The 22,760-nt window shown below is 37.4% G+C and overlaps 1 protein-coding gene across 1 annotated transcript; it reads left to right on the top strand.

Moving 5' to 3' along the window:
* The first annotated feature begins 241 nt into the window (after positions 1-241).
* Positions 242-1,866, top strand: LOC132057880 (uncharacterized). Its single transcript, XM_059450471.1, has 4 exons — positions 242-553; positions 794-1,162; positions 1,254-1,431; positions 1,517-1,866. The coding sequence occupies exons 1-4, from the start codon at positions 242-244 to the stop codon at positions 1,864-1,866; spliced, it is 1,209 nt and encodes a 402-aa protein (XP_059306454.1).
* The last annotated feature ends 20,894 nt before the right edge of the window (positions 1,867-22,760 follow it).

Below are 22,760 nucleotides of genomic sequence, written 5' to 3'. Positions count from 1 at the left end.
AATCAAAGAAAACTCACCAGGAAGCAGTGGTAAAGGAGATGCCTCTTAAAATTGGGAATACTTTTGATGCACTAGAAGAACCTGAAGAGGAACAGGGTATGAAGGTTGTAACAAAAGGCACAAATGCACAACTCCCAAGAGGTATAGAAGTCACAAACAGCACTGACGGCATGGCAAAACAGTTACTGCTAACTGCTCTTCCATCCCCTGAAGGAAGAGGAGTTAGTAAGGTCCCGTAAAAATGGAAGGGGTGGGGAAATACCCTTACCTTATGGATAGCATAGGGCTCTGGAATACCAGGGGCCTTAACAGACCAGAGAAGCAGAAGGAGATGAACCTCTTTTTGCATAATAGTAAAACTGGTCTATTTGGGCTCCTAGAAACAAAGGTTAAGAGAGCCAAAGCTCATGATGCTACTCTTAACCTGTGTAATGGATGGTCTTTCAGTACAAATTTGGTACAACACCCTGGGGGAAGAATATGGTTACTGTGGAAACCAGGGATCTATGTAGTTAATATACTCTATGTCACCTCACAAATGATTCATTGTGAGGTAACTCATAGGGGTACTAAAAGGAATTTTAATGTCACCATTGTGTACGGCTTTAATGATCAAGCACTAAGATGAGAATTGTGGAAAGAATTGGGTATGGTACATAGCACTGTGTAGGGGCCATGGACTGCCATGGGAGACTTCAACTGCATTACTCACAAAGATAAGAGGATTGGCAGTCCTGTCATAATGTCAGAAATTAGTGAGTTTAAACAATGTATCAATGATTGTGCACTATAGGACCTGAAATCATCAGGCTCTTTCTATACATGGAATAATAAACAAAAGGAGGGACATCGAGTCTATAGCAGAATAGACAGAGTATTAATAAATGGAGAGTGGATACTAAAGCTTCCTGATTCTGAAGTCCATTTTGGAACTCAGGGATTATATGATCATTGCCCAGCAATCATTACCTGGGCAGGCACTCCAAAAGTAACACCAAGATTTAAATATTTTAACATTTGGAGTTCAGCTCCTAACTTTGAAGTAAGGATTCAGAACAATTGGGAAAAGCCTATCAAAGGAACCAAAATGTACCAGTTGGTAGGAAGATTAAATCGACTCAAGACAACACTGAGGGCCATTAATAAAGAAAGGTTTAATGAGGTAGAAAAGAGCACTGAGAAAGCCTTGGCAAAAGACGGAAAGATGTCAACTTGAACTACAAAGAGATCCTCTGAACTGTGCCCTGATTCAGGAGGAAATCAGATGTGCTAAGGAAGCTAAAAGGTGGAGCTGGGCTAGAAACAAATTCCTCCAACAGAAATACAAGTGCCAATGGCTGAAAGAAGGAGATATGAACACAAAATTCTACCAACAGATGCTAAAAGCAAGAATAAGCACTAACAAGATTTTCAATATCATTGACACAGCAGGCAATACACAGACAAATATGGATGATATTGCTCAAGCATTTGTGGATTTCTACAACACTCTACTTGGGACACGTAATATGGACAGATACGCAAAGGTGTGGTGCTGTGGTAAAGCAGGGACCAGTGGTCACAAATGAGCAAAGACAGGGGCTAGAAAAGCAAGTGACAAAACAAGAAATCAAGCAAGCATTATGGGGAATATCAGGGGACAAAGCTCCAGGCATTGATGGCTATGAAAGCCAATTTTTTAAGGATGCGTGGAAGGTAGTCCATACCGAAGTAGAGGATGCAGTCTTAGAATTCTTCAAAAATGGGAAAATGCTAAGGGTGTGGAATAGGGCAGTGGTTACCTTAATACCAAAATCAGATCATGCTGCAGGGGTAGGAGACTATAGACCTATTGCGTGTTGCAATATCACCTATAAAATAGTCTAAAAAACACTATGTAACAGATTGAAAACAGTGCTGCCTACAATCGTGTCAGAAAATCAGAGTGCCTTTGTAGCAAAGAGAACAATAGCACAAAACATCCTCATATGTCAAGACCTAGTACGAATGTATAATAGAAAGAACTCTGCTAGTAGTTGTTTGATCAAAATTTACCTTAAGAAAGCCTACGATACTGTAGAATGGGCTTTTGTGAAGGAAATGCTATATGCTTTAGAGTTCCCACCGCTGTTCATTCGATGGATTATGGAATGCTTAACTACCCCTCAGTATACCTTAGCAATCAATGGGGGATTTTTTGGCAACATTCAAGGACAAAGAGGACTGAGGCAGGGGGATCCAATCTCCCCCTTGCTTTTTGTTATATGTATGGAGTACTTCACAAGACTGATGAACCTGGCTGCCTCTCAAGAAGGGTTCATTTATCACACCATGTGCAAAAATCTACAACTAACCCATCTTTGTTTTGCAGACGATGTCCTTATGTTTTGCCATGGAGAATTCCACTCTATCTTGCTGCTACTAAGAGCTTTAAAAAGCTTCTCCAATGCCTCAGGTTTACACACAAGTGCAGCCAAATCCAGTCTCTTTACTACCAATATGGAGACCAAATGTATAGATGATGTGTGTGAGTTAACTGGATACAAACGAGAGACACTCCCATTCAGATATTTAGGAGTGCCTATAGCAGCTAAAAGATTATCCAAAATGGACTGTGAGGTCTTGATTGACAAAATGACCACTAGAGTGAGAAGATGGGAAACCAGAAATCTGTCTTATGCAGGCAGAGTGTTACTGGTTAATGCTATATTGCTACATATGCATAGCTACTGGTCCTCAATGTTCTTATTACCAAAGCAAGTATTGAAGGGTATTACAACAATATGCAGGAATTTTCTCTGGGCTGGAAAATGTACAACTACAAAAACTCCTCTGGTGGCCTGGGATTTAGTATGTAGAACAAAAAAAGAAGGTGGATTAGGGATCACTGATTGCATAAGGTGGAATGAGGCAGCTATAGGGAAGTATGTGTGGAACATAGCCCAAAAAACAGATAATCTATGAGTAAAATGGGTCCACAATAATTACATAAAAGATAAAGGGTGGTGGCAATATATACATCCACCAAACTGCTGTTGGTACTGGAGGAAATTATGTCATATAAGAGACAAATATGCTGCAGGGTATGTACGAGATGGCTGGCTAACCTTGACAGGGAAATACTCCATTGGTAGTGGATATAAATGGAGTATGGGAGCACAAAGTCAATGGCCATGGAGCAGATAGATATGGAGAAGAGGAATCCTACCCAAACACAGCTTTATCAACTGGCTAGCATTACATGGAAGGTTATTAACCAAAGATAGACTAATGAAAATGGGAATAAGCTAGAATGATAAATGTGAATAAGCTAGAATGATAAATGTGTACTCTGTGGCACTGATAGAGAAATTGTTGAGGACTTATTCTTTGCGTGTGAATTCTCCAACAGGTGCCTATGGGAAGTACTACAATGGCTCCAGAAAAGACCCCAGCTGCTAGATTTCAAAGGGATATGGAGACGACTAGACAGGTCAACACATGGGAAAGGCTGCAGAGAAATGGTACTGGAGGCCCTAGCAGCTTTAACATACAGAATATAGAAGGCTAGGAACATGGTTGTATGGGACTCTAAAGTCCCAAGACCTCACATCCTAGTGACTCAATTCCAACAGGAATGTAGGGACCGCAAAGATTACTTTTTGAGTAGAAGACAAAAGCAGGAACACAAGCAGTGGATAGAGGAACTACCAAAATAGAATACTATACTTGTAAATGAATAATGTCTTATTTGAATAGTCTAAATAGAGGCCAGACCAAGACGATACATTGTAATTGTTGGTTTGTGAGGATTAATAAAAAAAATTCTTCACCAAAAAAAAAAAAATTAAAGAAAAAAAAATCTATTTGTAACCGAGGTTTATGTCAAAAACACTTTCTCCGTTTAATTTTACTTGTCTACAATATTTATTAATTATCGATTTTCACTTATTACTTGTTTACTTTGGCATATCAAAAACATATATTTTTCATGTTTTTAACTTAACATTAATGACAAATTTCCCAAATTATTTTTCAAAACTTAAGATTATACATCAATTAATATGGGCATTATGAAAAAATGAAGTGATTTATTATTTCTTAAAGAGAGTGCAAAGTTTACAGTGCACAAGTAAAGTGAATAGAGGAATTACGTGTTTAGCATTATTAAAAGGGTTAAGGTAAAAAACACACCTCAAGTATCACTTTTTTTGAGTTTCCTACCTGAATCCACGTGTGAGAGTTTCCTAACTAAATTGTCACAAACTAGTTTGCAAAACACACATCAACTATCACTTGTTCACTTTTCTTACTTGAGCTATCAGTTTTGAGGTGTATTTTGCAAACTAGTTGTTAATAGTTTAGGTAGGAAACTCTCACAATTGATAGTTGAGGTTTGTTTTGCAAACTAATTGATAATATTTTTAGTAGCTAGGAAACTCTCCCACTTGATAGTTCAGGTAGGAAACTCATAAAAAGTTGATACTTGAGGTGTGTTTTTGCCCATTATACATTTTTAATTCATTTCGTGTTAGTTTCCTTTCTTTTTTTGTTTGTTGAGATAGTATATATTCTCAATTCGTAAAAAAACTATGATTTTAAAGCGGACTCTCCGTTCATCAGATAGAGCAAATCATCAAGTTATCACGATCCCCTCCCATAGTTATTTCAATTGCAAGAGCTCTGAGTCCTCCTATTGAGAATGCTCATTTATATTATGCCTTGAAGAGGACTTGAACTCCACGCCCTTCAGCAGGAGATTTTAAATCTCATATGTCTATCATTTCACCACCAAGACAGCTTATTACCAAAACAAATATATATTTTTACTTTAATTTGTCATAAAATTAATTAATCACCAAATTCGAATAAGTAATTTAAAGAGGGAAATTTGCACAAATATACAGTTCAACACAATACATTGCATTCAAGTAGTAATATTTTACAGTTTACACCCACATAATCAACATTTATTATTGAAACAGTGTTTATATACACTTATACATTATGTACAGTATCTATACACTTAGAAAGCAATATATCTACCTTGTGTAAAAATGTACAATATTGTATAAACATGTATCAACCTTCTACAAAAGTGTATAAAGGTCACTAGCTACAGTGACAAACTTCTTCTATGATTTTCAATTACAATGTACTATTCAATAGTAAATATCCACCAAACGACTTTAAATTTTGTTAGACTATTTCGAACAAATCTAATAATACCCTCTCCAAATTTCTCATGAAATTCGAAATGCAAACGCACTTGTTCAAGCTTGTTCTACTATTTAGTTTCTATTATATTTTTCACCACCTAAATCTTACAAATTAGTACTCTAACCCAGTGTTTTAAAAGGTAATTTCGGGGCAAGCCTCGGGGCGAACTCTGGAGCGGAGGGCACCAAAAACGCTCCGAGGCGATGGTGGGGGCAAAAGTCTCAAAACGCGTACGCCCAGCATTTCGGGTCATACGCATGGGCGTTTGGGGCAATTTTTTTTTTTTTTTGTTGGGGTGTAAGCCCAGAAAACTTCTTCAAATAAAATGAAATTTGTTAAATAAATCCTTAATATAATGCCCAAATTCTCAAACATCAACTTGTAATTACTCAAATGTTTTAAAAAGGAATTGATACATTAAAATATAAAAGTGAAGACCTTTTGTTTGTCGCTAGATGTCTAATTTATGTACTTTCCCAATTCTTTATCTTGTCTTCTACTATCTAAAAAAAAAAAAAGTAACGAACAGTCACTTGTGCTTGCAAGTAGCGTATAATAGATTGTTCTGATTAGTTTTTTGTGGGGATGGAGCACATCTATATATATTTTTCACTTATTTATAGTTTTCTTCAAATTTTTATGTAATTTTACCTATTTAAAAATATTTCTTGTAATTATATTATTTTATGAAATACTAAAAATTAAATACTCTTATGGGGCTTACGCCTTGTGCCTCGAGGCTTACGCATCGCTGAGACATACATAAAACGCATCGCCTTATGCCTCCACCTTTTAAAACGCCGCTCTAATCACATTTGAGCTCTAGTTTACCAATTAACAATCACTGGGACTCACAGTCTTCAAATTCTAACTTTAAAGATAGAACTTAAAAATTTCAACAATGAAGAAGAATAGGAGAAGTGATCTTTGCTTTCAAATATTTACTGTACAAAGTAGGCTAATCTGGATAACAATTGATTCTCAATTACTAAGATAATTTATGTGCTCCCGTCACCCAAATTTTCTATCATATCTCGTTTCTTGCTTTGTCATTACTACAACTCCTAAAAATATAAAATGCTTTCACACTATGACTCACCAATTCTTCCTTTCTTTTTCAATTTAAAATAAAAAATAACAAAGAAGACTTGTGTTTTTTCTTTTTTTGGTTTCCCACCCGGTGTCCCGTACCCGCATTGGAGCCCGACTAAATTCGGATTCGCACCGCGTAGGGCCTCATTTGGGGGAAAGCGCTCCCTACCAAGAATTTTTCCATACCCAGGACTCAAACCCGAGACCTCTAGTTAAGGTAGGAGCAGCCCCATCCGCTACACCACATCCTTTGTGGTAAAAAAAAATAAAAAAATAAAAAAAATAAGTGAACACCCTGACTTGTGTGCTTATGTCACATTCAAATCTCGTGGCTTGTTTTTTTTCATTAGTATAATATTTTTCTCCTTCCTTAAATGCAGTCGGGAATATTAAGGTGGCATGGCCCCAAAACTTTTTTTCTAAGTGGCAGGGCCCCCATTTTTCGTCCATTTATTTTGGGTCCAGAAATTACTAATGAGCTGATTAGCAAAAACGTGGGGGTCTTTTGTATTTTTAAAAACTCCGGGGTCCCTTTTTTTCTTTCCCTCTTACTTCTTCGTTCTTTTTCACTCCAACTCCACCGATTGTTGAGCTTCACATTTTCTCACACCTCCATCTCCCAAAAAAACATATTTGAAGGCAGCTTTGGAAGCGAAAAAAGCTATTTCAAGAGCCAATATTTAATGATATCAGCTGAATAACAGTTGAGGGTTACAGAAGCCCTAGTTTTTTCCTATTTTGATATCTTTCGAGTTTACAGTCATGGCGAAGCCCTAATTTGTTGATTTTTAATGTTCTGAGTTTACAGTCATGGTGAAGCCCTAATTTGTTGATTCTGATTTTTTATTGATTCCAATTTTGCAGTCATGGCGAAGCCCTAATTTCTTTATATACTGATTTTTGTTGAGTTACATTGTATTTTGCATGTCTTATTTGTTGATTCTTTTGAGTTTATATTCATGGTAATGACTAGAGGGCGTTTCGGATCACTTTGGAGAGTTGACTACAGCCTTCTTCATCTAGAAAAAGGTTAAGAACAGCGGTCGTTGACCTAGATCCCAACGTAGGTGAAGTTGAAGCCCCATAGAAGAAACAAGCAAAGAAGTTAAATAATAAAGGAAACAAACAGCCAGAAAAGTTAAATAATAGACCAAAGAAACAAGAAGAGTTAAATAATAGACGAAATGAAGAACTAGATGAGTTGATTAATAAAAATGAAGAACCAGATGAGTTGATTAATAAACAAAATGAAGAACCAGATGAGTTGACTAATAGACGAAATGAAGAAGAGGCAGATGAGATGTCTCTTGATAAGATTCTCAAGAAGATTGATGAATTTGAATTTGAAGAAAAAGAAGAAGAAGTAGCCAATTGTGGTGCTGGAGAACAGGAATGTGGCAAATATGAGGTTCCGGAAGATGAGGAGGACAATAGTGATCGCCTATCCGTTCCTGAAAATGTAAAGTCCATCACCGTAGAAAAGCTGGAAAGGCTTGGATTGACCTCATGAATTTGGAAGGCATTGATTTCCCAGCCAGTATCCTAGTAAGGTCTTCTGTGAAGTCATGGTTTGACTATAAAGTTCAATTATGAAAGCATAAACTTCTAAATATGTTTCATAAAACTTGTTTTGGCCACTTGTTGGACCTGCCCTTACATTGGGATAAATTTAGTGGAAAGTTTGTTCATTCGTTTCTTCTACATCAAATAAATAACCGAAAGAAAAAGCATGAGATGTGGTTTTTGATTGAGGATATGCCATGTTGTTTTGGGCTAAGGAAGTTTGCATTGGTCACTGTAATGAATTGTGGTGCCATCCTAGTGGAAAGGAGTTGAGTTTCAAGGTTCATATTGTCACGTTCCGAATCATGGCTTGGGCGCAACATGGTATTCGGTGCCTAACTGTATGTGACCAAGCGAACCAATTGGTTGGCTGAATCAACATGTGATATCAAAACATTCTAAATGCGGAAATAACACTAACACATGCTGATCTTCTAAAAGTCTGACCGAAAGGTTGGGAGCCTCAACCTTTCTCGAGTTATGTTGATGCAAACTTAATGGTTTATCAAATGCCTCTTCCACTCTTCACCTTTAATTTCGACAATGGTTGCTTACTTTTCAATTTTAAGCCTAGCACTTATATATAAGAGAGAGATCTAACTTGTCTATGCAAATTTGGTTAAATCCACACATACTGTGATATAGACAAGTGTATATACATTCAATACTCCAGTCTAAACTTTGATGAAAGTATTTATTTTTCGGCTTCCAAAATTTCCTAAGCATGGTCAAACTCTTAACTTACAAGAGCTTTTCGTAGTCTCCCGGTAACTCAAGCTTTATTGCAATACAAATAAGGGAGGTCCATACACTGAGGGCCAAGAAAAAAGCTCCTCCTCCTTCCAGACCTGATAGTCTAATCATAATCAAGACAACCACCTGCAATATAATGACAGAATCCAAATATGAATATGAATATAGCATATTCCGAAACTCAGAGGGAAAATGCCCAAAATTCCATCTTCAAGTTCCAATAGAATCCTCAAATCGGGTTTCAAGAGAATCAATCCAGTTTCAACATAAATTATTTACAAAAATCTGTGACCGTCTAAAAAATATGGGGAAAAGCTTAAACTTGAAGGGAAAAATGTACCTCTTGTGCTATTAGTACTTGACCACCGAAAAGGAAGGTATTTGTTTTCACTTTTAAGAGAACAATTATTTTTGGTTTGCCATGATCCGCGTCTTCGGATATGTATAAATACTGGAAACGGATGGTAATCACTTTGAAGCGTTACAGGTTACCGAAGAGACACAGACGTGGAAAGAGGGAGACGTAATAAAAACAATTTAAGAAGTGACTTTTAATTATTTTTTTATACTACATAGATGGGAAAAATAGGAAAAATTTCAAAAATTTGAGAAAAAAGATAAATGCAAATTTTGGTCATACAGCACCTCCTGTATGCCTATATATATAGAGAGAGAGATATTTTCTTATGTGGTGGTATTAGTACTCTAATTAAAGATGTTCAGAAAAAGTTTCTTATCAGCCAAGCATAATTATTTTTTACCTTCATTTCCCAGCTAGTTGTTAAGCTTGACGTTTTCAATAAGGGATAATCTTTCCATCTTCTCAAATTATCGATAGTGATTTTCTTTTACAAACCCTTTAAGAAACATTAATTAGGAGAGAGTTTTACCTATTTTATCCTTCATTGATATTTGAACAGTCATCACATCATCCCATAGTAGTTAAGGTGTTAGTAGTCTTCAAGAACAATAAATACTTAGAGTGAAATGGAAAAAAAACTAATTAGTTTTATCGTAGACTTCTAAAACGACAAATAAATTGTGAAAACTATTTTTAGAAATCACAATAGATAATTTAAGACGGATGGAGTATATATTTTCCCTCTTAGATTGTCCAAAATGGTACAAGTCTGGGGGAGGGGGGATTATATATTATCCTTTGCATTTTAAATATTAGTAACTGAATTCAAGCTTGATTTTTATATATATTTAAAAAAAATACTAATATATATAATATGTAAATTAAAATTACTAAATTCGTTAGCTAAGTGCTTACATTTTTTTAGGGAAAAGGCATAAGTGCCCTGAGCTATACCAGAAGTTTCAGTCATACACCTTATTTTTACGGAAATCTTATTACCCCCTAAACTTTTTAAAAATGAAATAAATAACACTCTAAATTCTCATTGCTCTGGTTTACAATGGAAAGCCAATTATTGGTTGCATTGATCAGCCGATTTTGAAACTCAGATGGGTTTGGATTTATGGTCAGAAAGTTTCTACAGTGATTTGAATAAAGCTCTATTAAAGGCTATGCGTCCACCAAAACAATGCATGAAGGGACTTGGTCTCTACCAGTTCCCTTATGTAGTGCAGTAAGTAAATAACATAGGATATTACCATGGAAAACTCCTTGCTCAAGGGATTAAAAATCATGACCTACCACGTAGGATTTCAACATCATTACATCGAGCAACTTCAGATTATAACTATTGCAATCTATGAATTAACTCCCATAATGTAACGACCCATTTTGTCGTTACCGTGAGTATTCCGTTTTTGCCCTCGTTGACCCGTTCCTAAGTCTCGTTAGAACTATTTGGACCTAAGAAAATAATGGCCATGGCTTCCTAGGCGTCGTTTTGAGTCTTGGAACACCTTTTAGGAATGTGACTTTAAGCGGAAATCGTTTGACCTAGAGTTGACTTGATCAACAAAACCTCCGTTGAGAAATTCGCAGCCATGGGTGAGTTCGTAGCGCGTTTTTATGTATGTCTGCGTATCTGGTTTGTGTGTTTCGAGCATCGGGTGATTGTCGGATTCGGGATGAAATTGTAAAACTTGGGAAAAGTTTCTGGTGTCTGGTGTCCGCTGTAGCGGTACCGCTATAGCGGTGTGGTTGCCACTGCAGCGATAAGTTGAGTTCCTGGCTTTGACCGCCATAGCGGTCTGTACAGCCGCTGGGGCGGTACCGCTGGAGCGGTAAGGGTGATCGCTGGAGCGGTCGACGAGCAGTTTTTATAAGTTTAAAACCCCAAAACCCTAGTCATTATTTCTATTCCGACTTGAGAGCTTTGTGGAGGAGAATTGGAGGGTTTTCAAGTGATTTCTTCCCTAAGGTAACGTTCCTAACTTATTATGGTTTCATTAAATTCTCTTAATCATCTAGCATAATCTAGAATCCATAGAATCTAATAGGTCTTTAAATGGGGTCTTGAGTTAAGTTCTAAATCATTTTGGGTTCCTATAATCTTCCTAAATAGTAAGATTAAGGTTGAATAGGCTTGAATATGTTGGGAACAAACTAGCTAGATTCATATTTTCCATAGAAAGCTTAAGATTAAAAGAAAGGTTTTTATGGGTTTTCTCCCTAATGAGTTCTTGGCGTTAAAATCTTGTATTATTGGTTGGGTTAGCTTCATTAAGCATGAATTTGTTGATTATAAACTATGTAAACATGTTTCATCCATTTTAGTGATAAAATTGTGGGATTAAAATTAGGGTTCTTAGACCCAAATTTGGGGTTTTTCACATTAATGATGATTTGAGAATTAATTGAGTATTCCTATGATTAAAGTAATGGGTTTTGACCCATTCGTATTGAATTTGATAGTTTGGTCATAAAATTTCCGTTTTGCCCTTAAGTCCCGTTTTCCTAAATTAAAGAGTGGGTTTTTGGCCCGAATAGAATATAGTTATTATGGGTATCATTATTCATGGTTTCTTACATAGAATTCTTATGTGATAGAGTTTGATTGTTTGGAGGCGCTTCGAAAGACGAAACAAGATGTGGGTTCGTGGCACCTGTTCGGCTGCCAGGTAGGTTACGACTTCCCTTTCGGTAGACTCCGGTTAGTTTTCTATATTCATGTATTAGAAGGAACGGAGAATGCATGTGTAGGAATTGGAGATTTGGGATGGAATCCTAGGATGGCATTGTTGTGTGATTTGTATGTTCGAGCTTGTGGCCTGAAGATTCTTTAGGATGCTTGATTTGGTTTTCGTGAGTATCAGTGGATTTTATGTGACTTGAGAGTAGTGGGTGGTACCTATTTTCTGTGTCTGACGATGAGAATTTCCATAATATGTGATTAAATGTGTTATGCTATTAATAGTGAATCTAGTTGATAAATGGAAGGATAAAATGTACCAACGGTTGCGATTGAGTTCTAGACTGAGTATGAATGAATGCCTTGTGAGTAGGAGATGAATTTACTTGTACTAAGCTAATAGCCTAATAAAGGAAGAGCGGTAATATTGTATTGCGATTGATTTGATCTATTGTGTTGGCTTGATGCCACGAGTGAGTAATTGGTATTGCGAATTGTTGTTACAACTTGTTTGTGTTATTATGGTGGTACCTTAATTTGATGTTGATATGTGGATAGAATTCCGTATGACCTGTGTAGATATTGATGATAGTGTTGGCATACCCATGTTGGTATTGGTGACTTCGATATTTAGTTGGCGTACCCATGTTAGTACTTATGACTCTGATATATTATTGGTGCACCCATTGTTGGTGTTTGTGATTCAGATATATTGTTGGCGCACCCATTGTTGGTGCTTGTGATTCGGATACATTGTTGCTACTTGTGATATTGAGCATGATTATTGATGATGATGTATGCATTGCACGCACTCTCATTTTTCATGATATACTGTTGAGATACTGATGATACTTGATGAACCACTTTGATGTGCTGGGCTCGGTTTTACTTAAGTGGCATGAGATGGTCGATATCTGATGTTAGTTCCGGAATCATTGATTGAGTGAGTGCATGGACTCCGCGGGTATTACACCTCGAAAATTTCATGTCGATGAGTCGTAAATAGACTAACGCAAGCTTAAGATGAACATGAAGCTCTCACAACTATAAAAGGGTATTTGGAAACCTTAAAGTATATACGGTAAGATTTTTAAGTTATATGACTTGGTGAAGCTAGGTTCGTCAAAGGGAGCGAAGTATAAGTTGCGTTTGGGGAAGATTTCATAGTTATCGAGCTAACGGATATTTAGCAGGATTTTGAGGATGAGTTATGAGGTTCTTTAAGATCGTTAATGAAGTGTTAAACAAGTGCCAAGAAGGTTCCATAAGGATTTGAGATCAAACGAAACGACAAGGACAAATCCGAAAAAATTGTGGATTGTACGGTTATATATACGGCCCGTATATCTCTCCGTAGAACCCTTCCAGAGAGGGATGACATTCTGGAGGAAATGTACGGTCCATTATACAGACCGTATAATTAATACGGTTCGTATAGTAGGCCGTAGATTTCGGGTCGGGTCCGAATTCCATTTTTATATTTATACGATCCTTCTTCTTTTTTTCTCATTTTCCACTTCTCCAACATTCTCTAAACCTCTAGAACCCTCTCCACATCATACTAACACATATCTAAGGGAAAAATCAAAGATCAAACATCAAAAGTTGGTAGAATCAAGGATGTGAATGCTCCTAGTGTGAATGCTCCCTAGGGTTGATAGAAGCTAAGAATCTCTTTGGTATTAAAGTTGATCTTTTCTCAAGTAGCGTATTTCCATTCAAAGACCATTCCTACATAACCAAAGGTGAGTTTTACAATTGTTTCATGTTATTGATGGTATTGAGTAGTGGAAGAACTTGAATGAGGAAAAATTTATGGGATAGGAGCTCAAATATGCAAGTAATGGTATGTTGAGTTGAAAGATAGTTTGAGTTATGATTCATGGTGTAATATGAGTATAATATTATTACGAATAACGCTATTGATATTGAGGAAGTATTATATGGATGATGAACATGATGTTGCATTGTAGTTATGGTTATGGGGGATTTTGAAAGTGAATTGGGAAGTTGAATAATGTTTAACTCGAAGGAATTTACGTAACATGATACTATGGGTGTTGTTATGAAGTTTGGGAGTTGTTTTATTATATGGGAAAAGTTGTCGAAACAAAGGAAATACTGCCCAATTTTCATTAGCCCTTAATCGCTTAGTTTAAGCTTAAGTATACTTCCGATTATCTGATTTTAGTACGAACCCTTTTTTTTATGTAGAACTGTGAGCTCGGAAGGAAAGCACTCAGTCGATATCGTTAAGGAGATATAAAGGTATGTAAGGCTAGTCCCTTTCCTTCAAGGCATGACTTCCCTACTATAAATTCTTTACTACGTTCCCATAACCTTCTTACATCCCAAACGATGAAAGTTAAAGATCCTTAAGAGTTCTTACGGGATATGTTTTATGATAGTGATGATGATAATTATGCTTTCATGAGCCTGATATTTCTATGGTGATGATTTCATTAATGCTATTCCTTGTTGTTGCCTTACCTCATGGTACTAGTTCTTTCAAAGCGAGGCATGGCGATGATAATATTCCATAATGCAATCGGAGGTTCCCGACCTTACGTCACTCCGATAGAGCTATAGCTTTTACTTGAGCTCGCATGCATGCTTGATGTTATCAACATGATGATGATACACCGGGCCTAGTTGGCCGGGCATGACACCACTTCGGTGGGCGGCTTATGGATAATGATAACACCGTGTCTTTATGGCACGGGCATGACACCACTAGTGGGCGGCGTGAGATGATTACCCCGGATGCGGGAGGCCCGGACGCGGGCTAATGATGTTATTACAGATTAAGTATGTATGTATGATATGTTTAAACGGTAAAGGCGAGCATGCATGATTCCGCCTCAAGAGGCACGCAGTTCAGTTATTCTTTTTACTATGCTTTCTGTATTTCTCATTATGTTACTATACATGCCTTACATACTCAATACATTGTTCGTACTGACGTCCTTTTTCTTTATGGACGCTGTGTTCATACCCACAGGTATACAGGGGGACGACCCAAATTCTTAGGAGCCGGATCAGCTTGCACATGAGCACTTCCCTATTCCCGAGGTGCAGCTATTGATATATTCTTTTGTGTATATACTCGGGTGTGGCGGGGTCCTGTCCCGTCTTCATGACTTCATTGTTCCAGTTAGAGGCTCGTAGATACATATATATGGGTAGTAGATGTTATGTGACCCTCTAGTGTACATTATGTATATTATTCCTTATTGCTGTGAGGGCTTATTCATACATGCATGTCCTGCGGAATAGTTTATGATCAATTCGTGGTAAGCATTATCTTGGAGATTATGTGTGTACAGGTTGGGCACGATAGTAGCATGATGAGTGGTGCTCGGTAGTTAGCTCCGGGTACCCGTCAAGGCTCTTTAGTCGGGTCCCCCAGAGTGGTGCTGGTGAGAAGCCCCAGTGTGCAAAGATCCGAGGTCCCGTATGTCTGTTGGGCAAAGATCTAGGACGGGTGGCACTTAGACTTCACGAGTCACAATGGGTTGTGCTATCGGGATGTCGATATTTCCGTCCAGAGTACATGTGTACACATCATTTGCATGACATTGCATTGCATTCATACATCATTGCATTGCATTGCATTATGGCTTGTTTGAGATGATTTGGTGTTTACTTGTGATGTTAGATTCGGATTGATATATTGAGACTTGGCACAATTGGGATAAGATGCTACTTAGGCGATGATGTATACTTGTCTTCGATTATCTACGATTTTTACTGGTTGGTTTGTCTTGTGGATCGTTCGTAGGATCAGTTGTATGTTTGGCCTCTAAAGGATATAAACTAAAGTTATCATAGTGAAGAGCTGACTCCTAGACTAAAAACGAATGGTAATAATGATATATGATTGTCGTTATATTGTTGTGGATCTACCTTGTGGTTATTAGCGGAGGGTGAATGAGTTAAGGGTCTTGGTGTCATATTGTGTGATAAATAGACGTAGGACTTGGTTTAGTTGCTGGTCATGTTTATTTGTGACTTCTTTTACTGATATGTGTTTCTAACCATTGTCGGCCTATGATACTTACTCAGTACTCGTTGATTGTACTGATACTGCTCTTGCTACACCCTTTTCGGGTATAGAGTGTTTCAAGTGATTGATTGCAACATGTTCGGAAATGCCCCGTGCCTAATCTGAAGGCCTCCTCCCATTTCATTTCGGGACGAAGGTTGGGTCTTATAGTGTTGTTGTAATCCGTATTATTTAGTCGCTCTTGTACTAGTCTAGACTAGGTCGTGGGAACTTGAAAAGAGTCTTTATTTATTTAACGGTTTTAATTACTTTCATTATTGGAGTTTATTAGGTAATTGATTTCCACTGTTAATCGTACTTAGTTATTGGAATATTCAAATTGTCTTTACTTGATTACCGTGTCATTGATTGAGGATTCGCCTACCGAGGAGGGAAAGGTAGGTGCCCGCGCGATCCTAAATTGGGTCGTGACACATAATCCCTCCACCCTTACAGTACCCCTACTACAAGGAACTCTTGACCACTTCCAGCCAACCCACTAATACACCTAGACTAACCCTAGCCTAGTCTACTACTCAAACTCTTGTAAAGATTTACTTCCTACAAGTTGCCTTTGAGAGTTCAACACTGTTTGACTACCTCCAGCCAAACACACTAATACACCTTGATTAACTCTAGCCAAGGGTACCACTTAATAGAAAGAGGGTAAACTACGAATACAGAACTACTGAGAATTCAAAGTTCCTACAACAGCTTCCTTTTGAGAAGAGTAGGTTTACAAGTTTAAGAAAAAATAAATAGAAACTTAACACTCCTAGGACTTAACACAGCTTCAGTTGTAGAACGGGTCCTTGGATTTGTTGAAGTTTTGTTCTTGAGCACACCTTGATGTGTGGAGACTTGCACTTTCGGATCTGAACAATTTGTGGATTTTGCAAGAATTAAATCTTCATTTTGGCATGATATTTGAATGTGTAGAGGAAGAGAGCGAAGGTGATAGCCCATAAAGCAACCTTGCTGCTCTGTTGTACTGTTATAGTGGCAAAGAACTTTACAGCTGTAGAGTTGACTGTACGACACTTTAGGAGACCTGGTCTTTCTATCATCGTACCTGGTTCCTTGTGTAGATATGTCAAATCATCAAAACACCAAAACATAAGGTAGCATGGCTTATAAACTTCTCCTTTTTTGATGATGACAAACACATAAGTTGAATTCCACCTGAAGACCAGATCCTCACTTGTTCCCCCTGAGAACCAAGCCATAACAATAACCAAAGATTAAAACAATCAATCCCCTATCAAACGGAATAACGAATCAATCCAATCCATTTTTTATCTTTACCTATTATACCCATTATTCCCCCTTTTGGCATCATAAAAAAGTAAACACATCATAAGAGAAGCAATTTTTTAGACCCAAAACAGACTGGATGCCCAAATCAATCAATGCATTGTCAAAACAGAGTAGTCAGATTAGAAAGTGCATAACAGAAAAAGTCATAGGTGCCAAATATCAATCAAACATGTGAGATCAGAGTCGGAGAGCATAGAAAGAGGGATATCAATTATGGGATGACTAAGGATTTTAGGAGGTCAGAGCATTGAGAAATTTGTCCATGTGTTCACTGTTAACACGTTGGTCCTGAAGCAGCTGGTCCTTGAGTTCATCCACTTTCAGAGTTAATTTCTCATTTTTTGTTTTGAGCCTCTTAATCTTAGTTTTTGCAGCCTTCAAGACATCTTAAGACCCAAATTCTTTCTCTCTTTTGGATAATCGAGCCTGAAGAAGCATATTCTCAGCCTTGACCCTTTTCAATTCAACAGTCATCTTTTCCTGCACTTCCAGCAAAGTCGAGATTGTGGAGGTGCTTCCAACGCCGCCCTTCTTGAGTATAAAATCACACTCTTCTTATAGTGTTTCCATAGAGAACATGTGTTTCTTGGATCCCTTGGTAGCGGTGTCAGTTCTAACCTTGAAATGCTAAAATATTTTGGTCAGAAAGAAACCATAAGGAATTCCATGTTTTCCTTCTGGTGCATTCAACACCTTGATTATATGCTTAAGCATGATTGCTAGAAGGTGGATGGGTTGAAAATTGGCTAATACTTTTATAAGCACCAGATCTGCGATGGAGGCAATGGTGTGACCCTCATCCCTTGGAAGCAGCGCTTTGTTGACCAACTCGAACACGAGTTGATACTCTGCTTTCATTTCCTTCTTCAGAAGTCTTGCCCTCGCACCTGCATTTTCAACCATGTTTTGGGCAGCCATAACCTTGAAGTTGCTCGAAGCAGTCCCAATGACGGTCCTCATTCCTTCAGTGGGAACCTTCAGAATTGTTTCTAGTACTTCTTCGGTCAACTTAAAATATGTTCCTCTGACAGATGCAATAAGGGTGCCATGGTCGTCAGAGTAGTAGAGGTTTGCAAAGAACTTAACTACCTGTGCCTCGTAAACATTTGGAGTTGGTCGAGCAAATAGATGGCTCCATTTCTGGAAATCAATAATTTCAAGCAATTCCCTTATACCAAATTTCTCAGCAATTTCTTGGTCGACCACCCTAACAAGCAATACTTTTTGCCTCTTTAGATTTTTCCTTCTATCATTTTCACTCTGAACAACAGATTTGCCCACTCTCTGTTTCTTTGAAGAACCAGATTCCCTATTGCTCAAGCTTTCCTTTTCTTTGAGGATTTAGAATTGTCACCCCCACCGGTGTGACTCTTTGTTTTCTGGTCCTTTTGTTTTCTTCCTTTCTTTGCTCAGAAATTTCTTTATCATCATCATTTGCGGTTGCAGTTTCCACATCCACCAATTCAATTTTATCAGTTAATCGACTTTTCACTGAAGTGCTTCTGGTCTTCTTAGTACCTTTTGCTTTGTTTACTTTAGGAGTTGAATGTGCTGTTTGAGCACAAGTAGTTCTCACTCTGGATGCAGATTTACCCCCAGATCCTTTTCTTAACTTGAAGACAAGTGGTATGTCCTCGTCATCAGATTCATTTGCATGTTCATTTTGACCATGATTCTTCTCAGGTGCAATCTCAGCCAAGGGTACAACATAATGGGATACGGGTTCAGGATTTATATCAAATCTCGATTCATGTCGAGAGAACATGGTGTCTTATTCCCCACAAGCTTTTTCCTGTGTTCGGATTCAGACATTTCTTGTATTGAAAGAACAGGTCTCTCATCTCCTTCTTCTGAAAGTCTAATATTTCCCATTTCACTTAAGGATTTTGTAAAACCTACCATAAGAACGACATCACTATCCATTTCTTGGATCGATTTTGACCAATCCCGGAGATGGTCTTGTCTATCTTTGTAGGTGATTCCTCTACTAACTCTTCTACTAAAACATCTCCTTCTCTATGACACCCAGATAGAAGTAAGTGAGTTACCATTTTTCACATTACCATCTTCCTCAATTTCTTTGTTGATTTCGCCAGTTTTCTCCTCCTTATAGCACACAATTTCTTCCTTATGCATTTCTTGAGAGACCGGGTTTTCGTTCTCTTGACTTGATTTCTCTGTTCTCTCGATGGATTGACTAGTAACTTCTGCTTTATTTTCTTGTCCCTCCACCTCACTGTATCTTGAAAATATTTTGAGACAGACGCGGTGTGTTCGCTACTGACTAAGTCAGGTCTCTCAACTTGGTCTGACACTTTTGGAGGAAGTGGTGACTCTTTAGGGGAGTGACTATTAACAGGAGATTCTGGTGAAGTGTAAAAGGATTCTAATCGGAGCAAGTTTGGGGTTTGGGGAAGACAAAGGCTGATTCAAATTGGGTGAATTTTTGGATTTCGGTGGAGAAGAGGTGAGGTTTGTCTCAGAAGGGGCTTAAGAGGTGAAATCTTTGTTAGACATTATGAGACTTTAACTTAGAGAAGGATGAAGAAGGTTCTGAGAGAGATAAGGTTTGTGTGACAACGAGGGGAAGTGCGAGAGTGATTTGAAATTCTAATTTCAAGTGAGGGAATAGAGAAGCTGTTATGGTTCGCTTTTACGCGGGTGCATAAAAGTTACTACGAGGTTGTTGGTGCTCTAATCGGATTTTAGTATTTTTAGAGTCGCCACCTAATTTATTATGGAAAACTAGAAAAATCGGGTTTTAAAGATTTTTGCAAATAAGTAAAAATCTTTTGGACCAAAGTTCGAGGTAAGGGTTCTAGTGATCTCCTAGGGAAGGTTTTAAGCACCCTAGTATTAAAGATCCATAGAATACGGTTGACCTACGAGTTTCAATGTGTGATTAATGTATTTACTCATTTAAACGTGTTTAGTTTTCCGCAAAAATGTCATTCTTATTCACATCATAAGCTTTCGAGAAAAAAATTCGGCAAAAGGTCCCCTTATAAAAAGGGTTTTTGGTTTAGAAAAATTCGCGCAAGTGTTCAACTCACTTTGCTGCCGAACTAGGACACACCGGGGATTTCTTCCAAGTAGAGTCGCTACTATTCTAGTCCTAACAAAATAGATTTAGTACTTACGGGTTTTATTTTATATATATATATACACACACAAAATATGGGATATATATATAGAGAGAGAAAAAAGTTACAAATTATATTAAGTCCAATTTTAATCATTTGAAGCCCATAGGTCAAGCATATTTTAGGTCCAAGTTCATTTCACCGTCATTACCCAGTCCAAATACTCTCAGCCCAAAATGCAATTCCATTTTTAGTCCAAACAGTCTTGCGGGCTTCCAGGCCCAATCTATTTTCCAGAAAAGGTGTCCAAGTTTTCAAGTCCAATTGTCCCAATCTGTCAAAGTCCATAATGCTTAAGTTAATTCCTCTTTTAACTTACTGAATTCCCAGAAATCATTTTTCTCAATTTATCAAATTCAGTGAATGTGTTTGAAAATTCATTTTTTACCGATATAAAATTCATAACAATTTCAGACTTAGAACAATACGATCATTTTGTTCTGAAAGGAGTATTCAATTCATTTTTTAGACTTAAAAATACTTAAATTAGGTAAGACCCCTTTTGGTTACCACTCTTAAGCTGTGACATTTTGAAAAGACGGTTAGCTTTTGAAATCTCTTGAGTTTTTTTTTTTTAAAAGAAAAAAAAGCTAATTATTTTTTGACGACATTGCCTAAATTACTAGGTTGTTTTTCCTAAATCCTAACATACACAAGGGTTTCACTAATAATGAGGTTTAATTTACATTTGTACAGACAATCAAATAATAGAAGGGAAAGAGATTTTTCACTAATGGGCTATCAAAGACCCACTAGGCTATTTTTACCCATAGCTGGGCCTTCAACACAATATTTGCTTCCCTTTCAACTTCCAATAGGACTCGATCTCAATTTGGAATTGGGCCTCGACCCAATTCTTGTTTTGGTAGATGACATGACCCAAAGAATGCAAGGAGGGTGTTTTGCACACATAACACAAGGAGTAAAAAATTAATATCCAATTTTATACAAGTATATCAAAGTATAAATAAAGTAGGCTGAATATAGGCTACATAACTGAATCAAATTGAGACTATGGATTTAAAAACCTTAAAAGATAGACCCAATTTATTTTAAATAAGTCAAAGTCATATGGATATATTTGCATATACTGCCCATATACACCTATTTATACACTTATAGGTATATAGAGTAGCCAATGAAAGAAAGCTTTTACCCTCGTATTCCCGATGTCGCACAAGATTTAAGGGGCTTCACGAACCCCAGGCATGGCAGACACCGGGGAGGACTTAAGCTTAATCCTTAATGGCTAACTAAGTCTCCCTACCAATGTATATTAAGTGTAAAATAGAGGTATATATGCATCGATCAAAGTCTCTGTCTTATTTAAATTAAATACAAGCACAGAAATAGCAAAACAATCAACAAAAACAATTATCTACATCAGTGGAAAATAAACAGTCAACATTCAATGTCCCATGAGACGCACACAAAAAAGATAAGTGATTCAAAACAGTTTCCTATTCCAATCATCTATGCATTTGGTCAAGTCAAGGTCCCATTAAGTTTAAATTTAAAGATAGGCAAGCACAGATGAGTCCCAAAACTTCCAGTATTGGCATAGTCATGCTTCAATAGTATACTAATCAATTTTAGGCTCATTCACCAAGCACAGACAAGTAATCAAGCAAACTACTCTAGTATCAAAGCCTTAGTCTTCTTTTAGTTTTTAAAATCCGCCCAGGTCTTCATTACACTATGCGTCAAAACACATTGGACAGATTTCCAAGCTTAAAGTCAAGTGAAGTTTAGACAACTGTATCATATGAGGATTGTTTATGCTAAAACAGAGCAGCTAAATACTTTTACAGGTTCACAGAACATAAGGGCCTATCTTTGCTATCATAAAGCTTAAACATAGTTCACAAAGACATGTTATGTTGAATTCAGCAAAAAAAAAAAGGGTTTTGAACCAAACTCAATTCCACAGCCCTATTATATTCCCTTTTGATATACTAAATTGATTAAAAAAAGCATCTTAGTTGATTTTTTTAGATTGGATCAACAATAAAATCAATCCCATTGCTAGAAACTAAGTGTATAACCTCAAGTTATCAAAGTTAGAACATTGACAATACAACATTGTGATATTAAGTCAATTGAAGTTCATCCAGCAGCAAGGAGAGCAAAAATGAGATGTTCACACCTTTTATGACTAAATGGTCAAAGATTACATTAGTTAAAATTCGAACTAAGCAGATGCTCTCGGTGCACGTTAACAAGTGAAGTGCTAACGTGCGCAGGCGGCCGTGAAAAATGGGGAGAAGTCGAACACGAAAGCAATCAAACACAAATACAACGCTGGTAAACACTAAGCAACTGGCGGAGATTATCGAACAACCACTAAAAGCAAAAGAAATAGGAAAAAAGATGACCCAAAAGGGAGTGACATAGGAATCTTCGCCGGAAAAAGAGGAAACTCCACTGGAAGTTGAGGTCGCAATAGGACAAAGGGGACGGACCCTCGCACCTGCAAATAGCAATAGCAGCAAGATGACAAGCCCAACACCAAAACCCACTGAACAAGGAAAGCTGACATCAGATCTACAAACACAACTGGAAACCCTGGCTGAAGTGGCTAATCCGACGTAGGAAAATCCACCACTAGAGATAAAGCAG

The sequence above is a fragment of the Lycium ferocissimum genome, chromosome 5, assembly GCF_029784015.1.
Source record: "Lycium ferocissimum isolate CSIRO_LF1 chromosome 5, AGI_CSIRO_Lferr_CH_V1, whole genome shotgun sequence".
NCBI lineage: Eukaryota > Viridiplantae > Streptophyta > Magnoliopsida > Solanales > Solanaceae > Lycium > Lycium ferocissimum.
The sequence above is the reverse complement of the archived record's forward strand: the minus strand, read 5'-3'. Positions and strand labels throughout refer to the sequence as shown.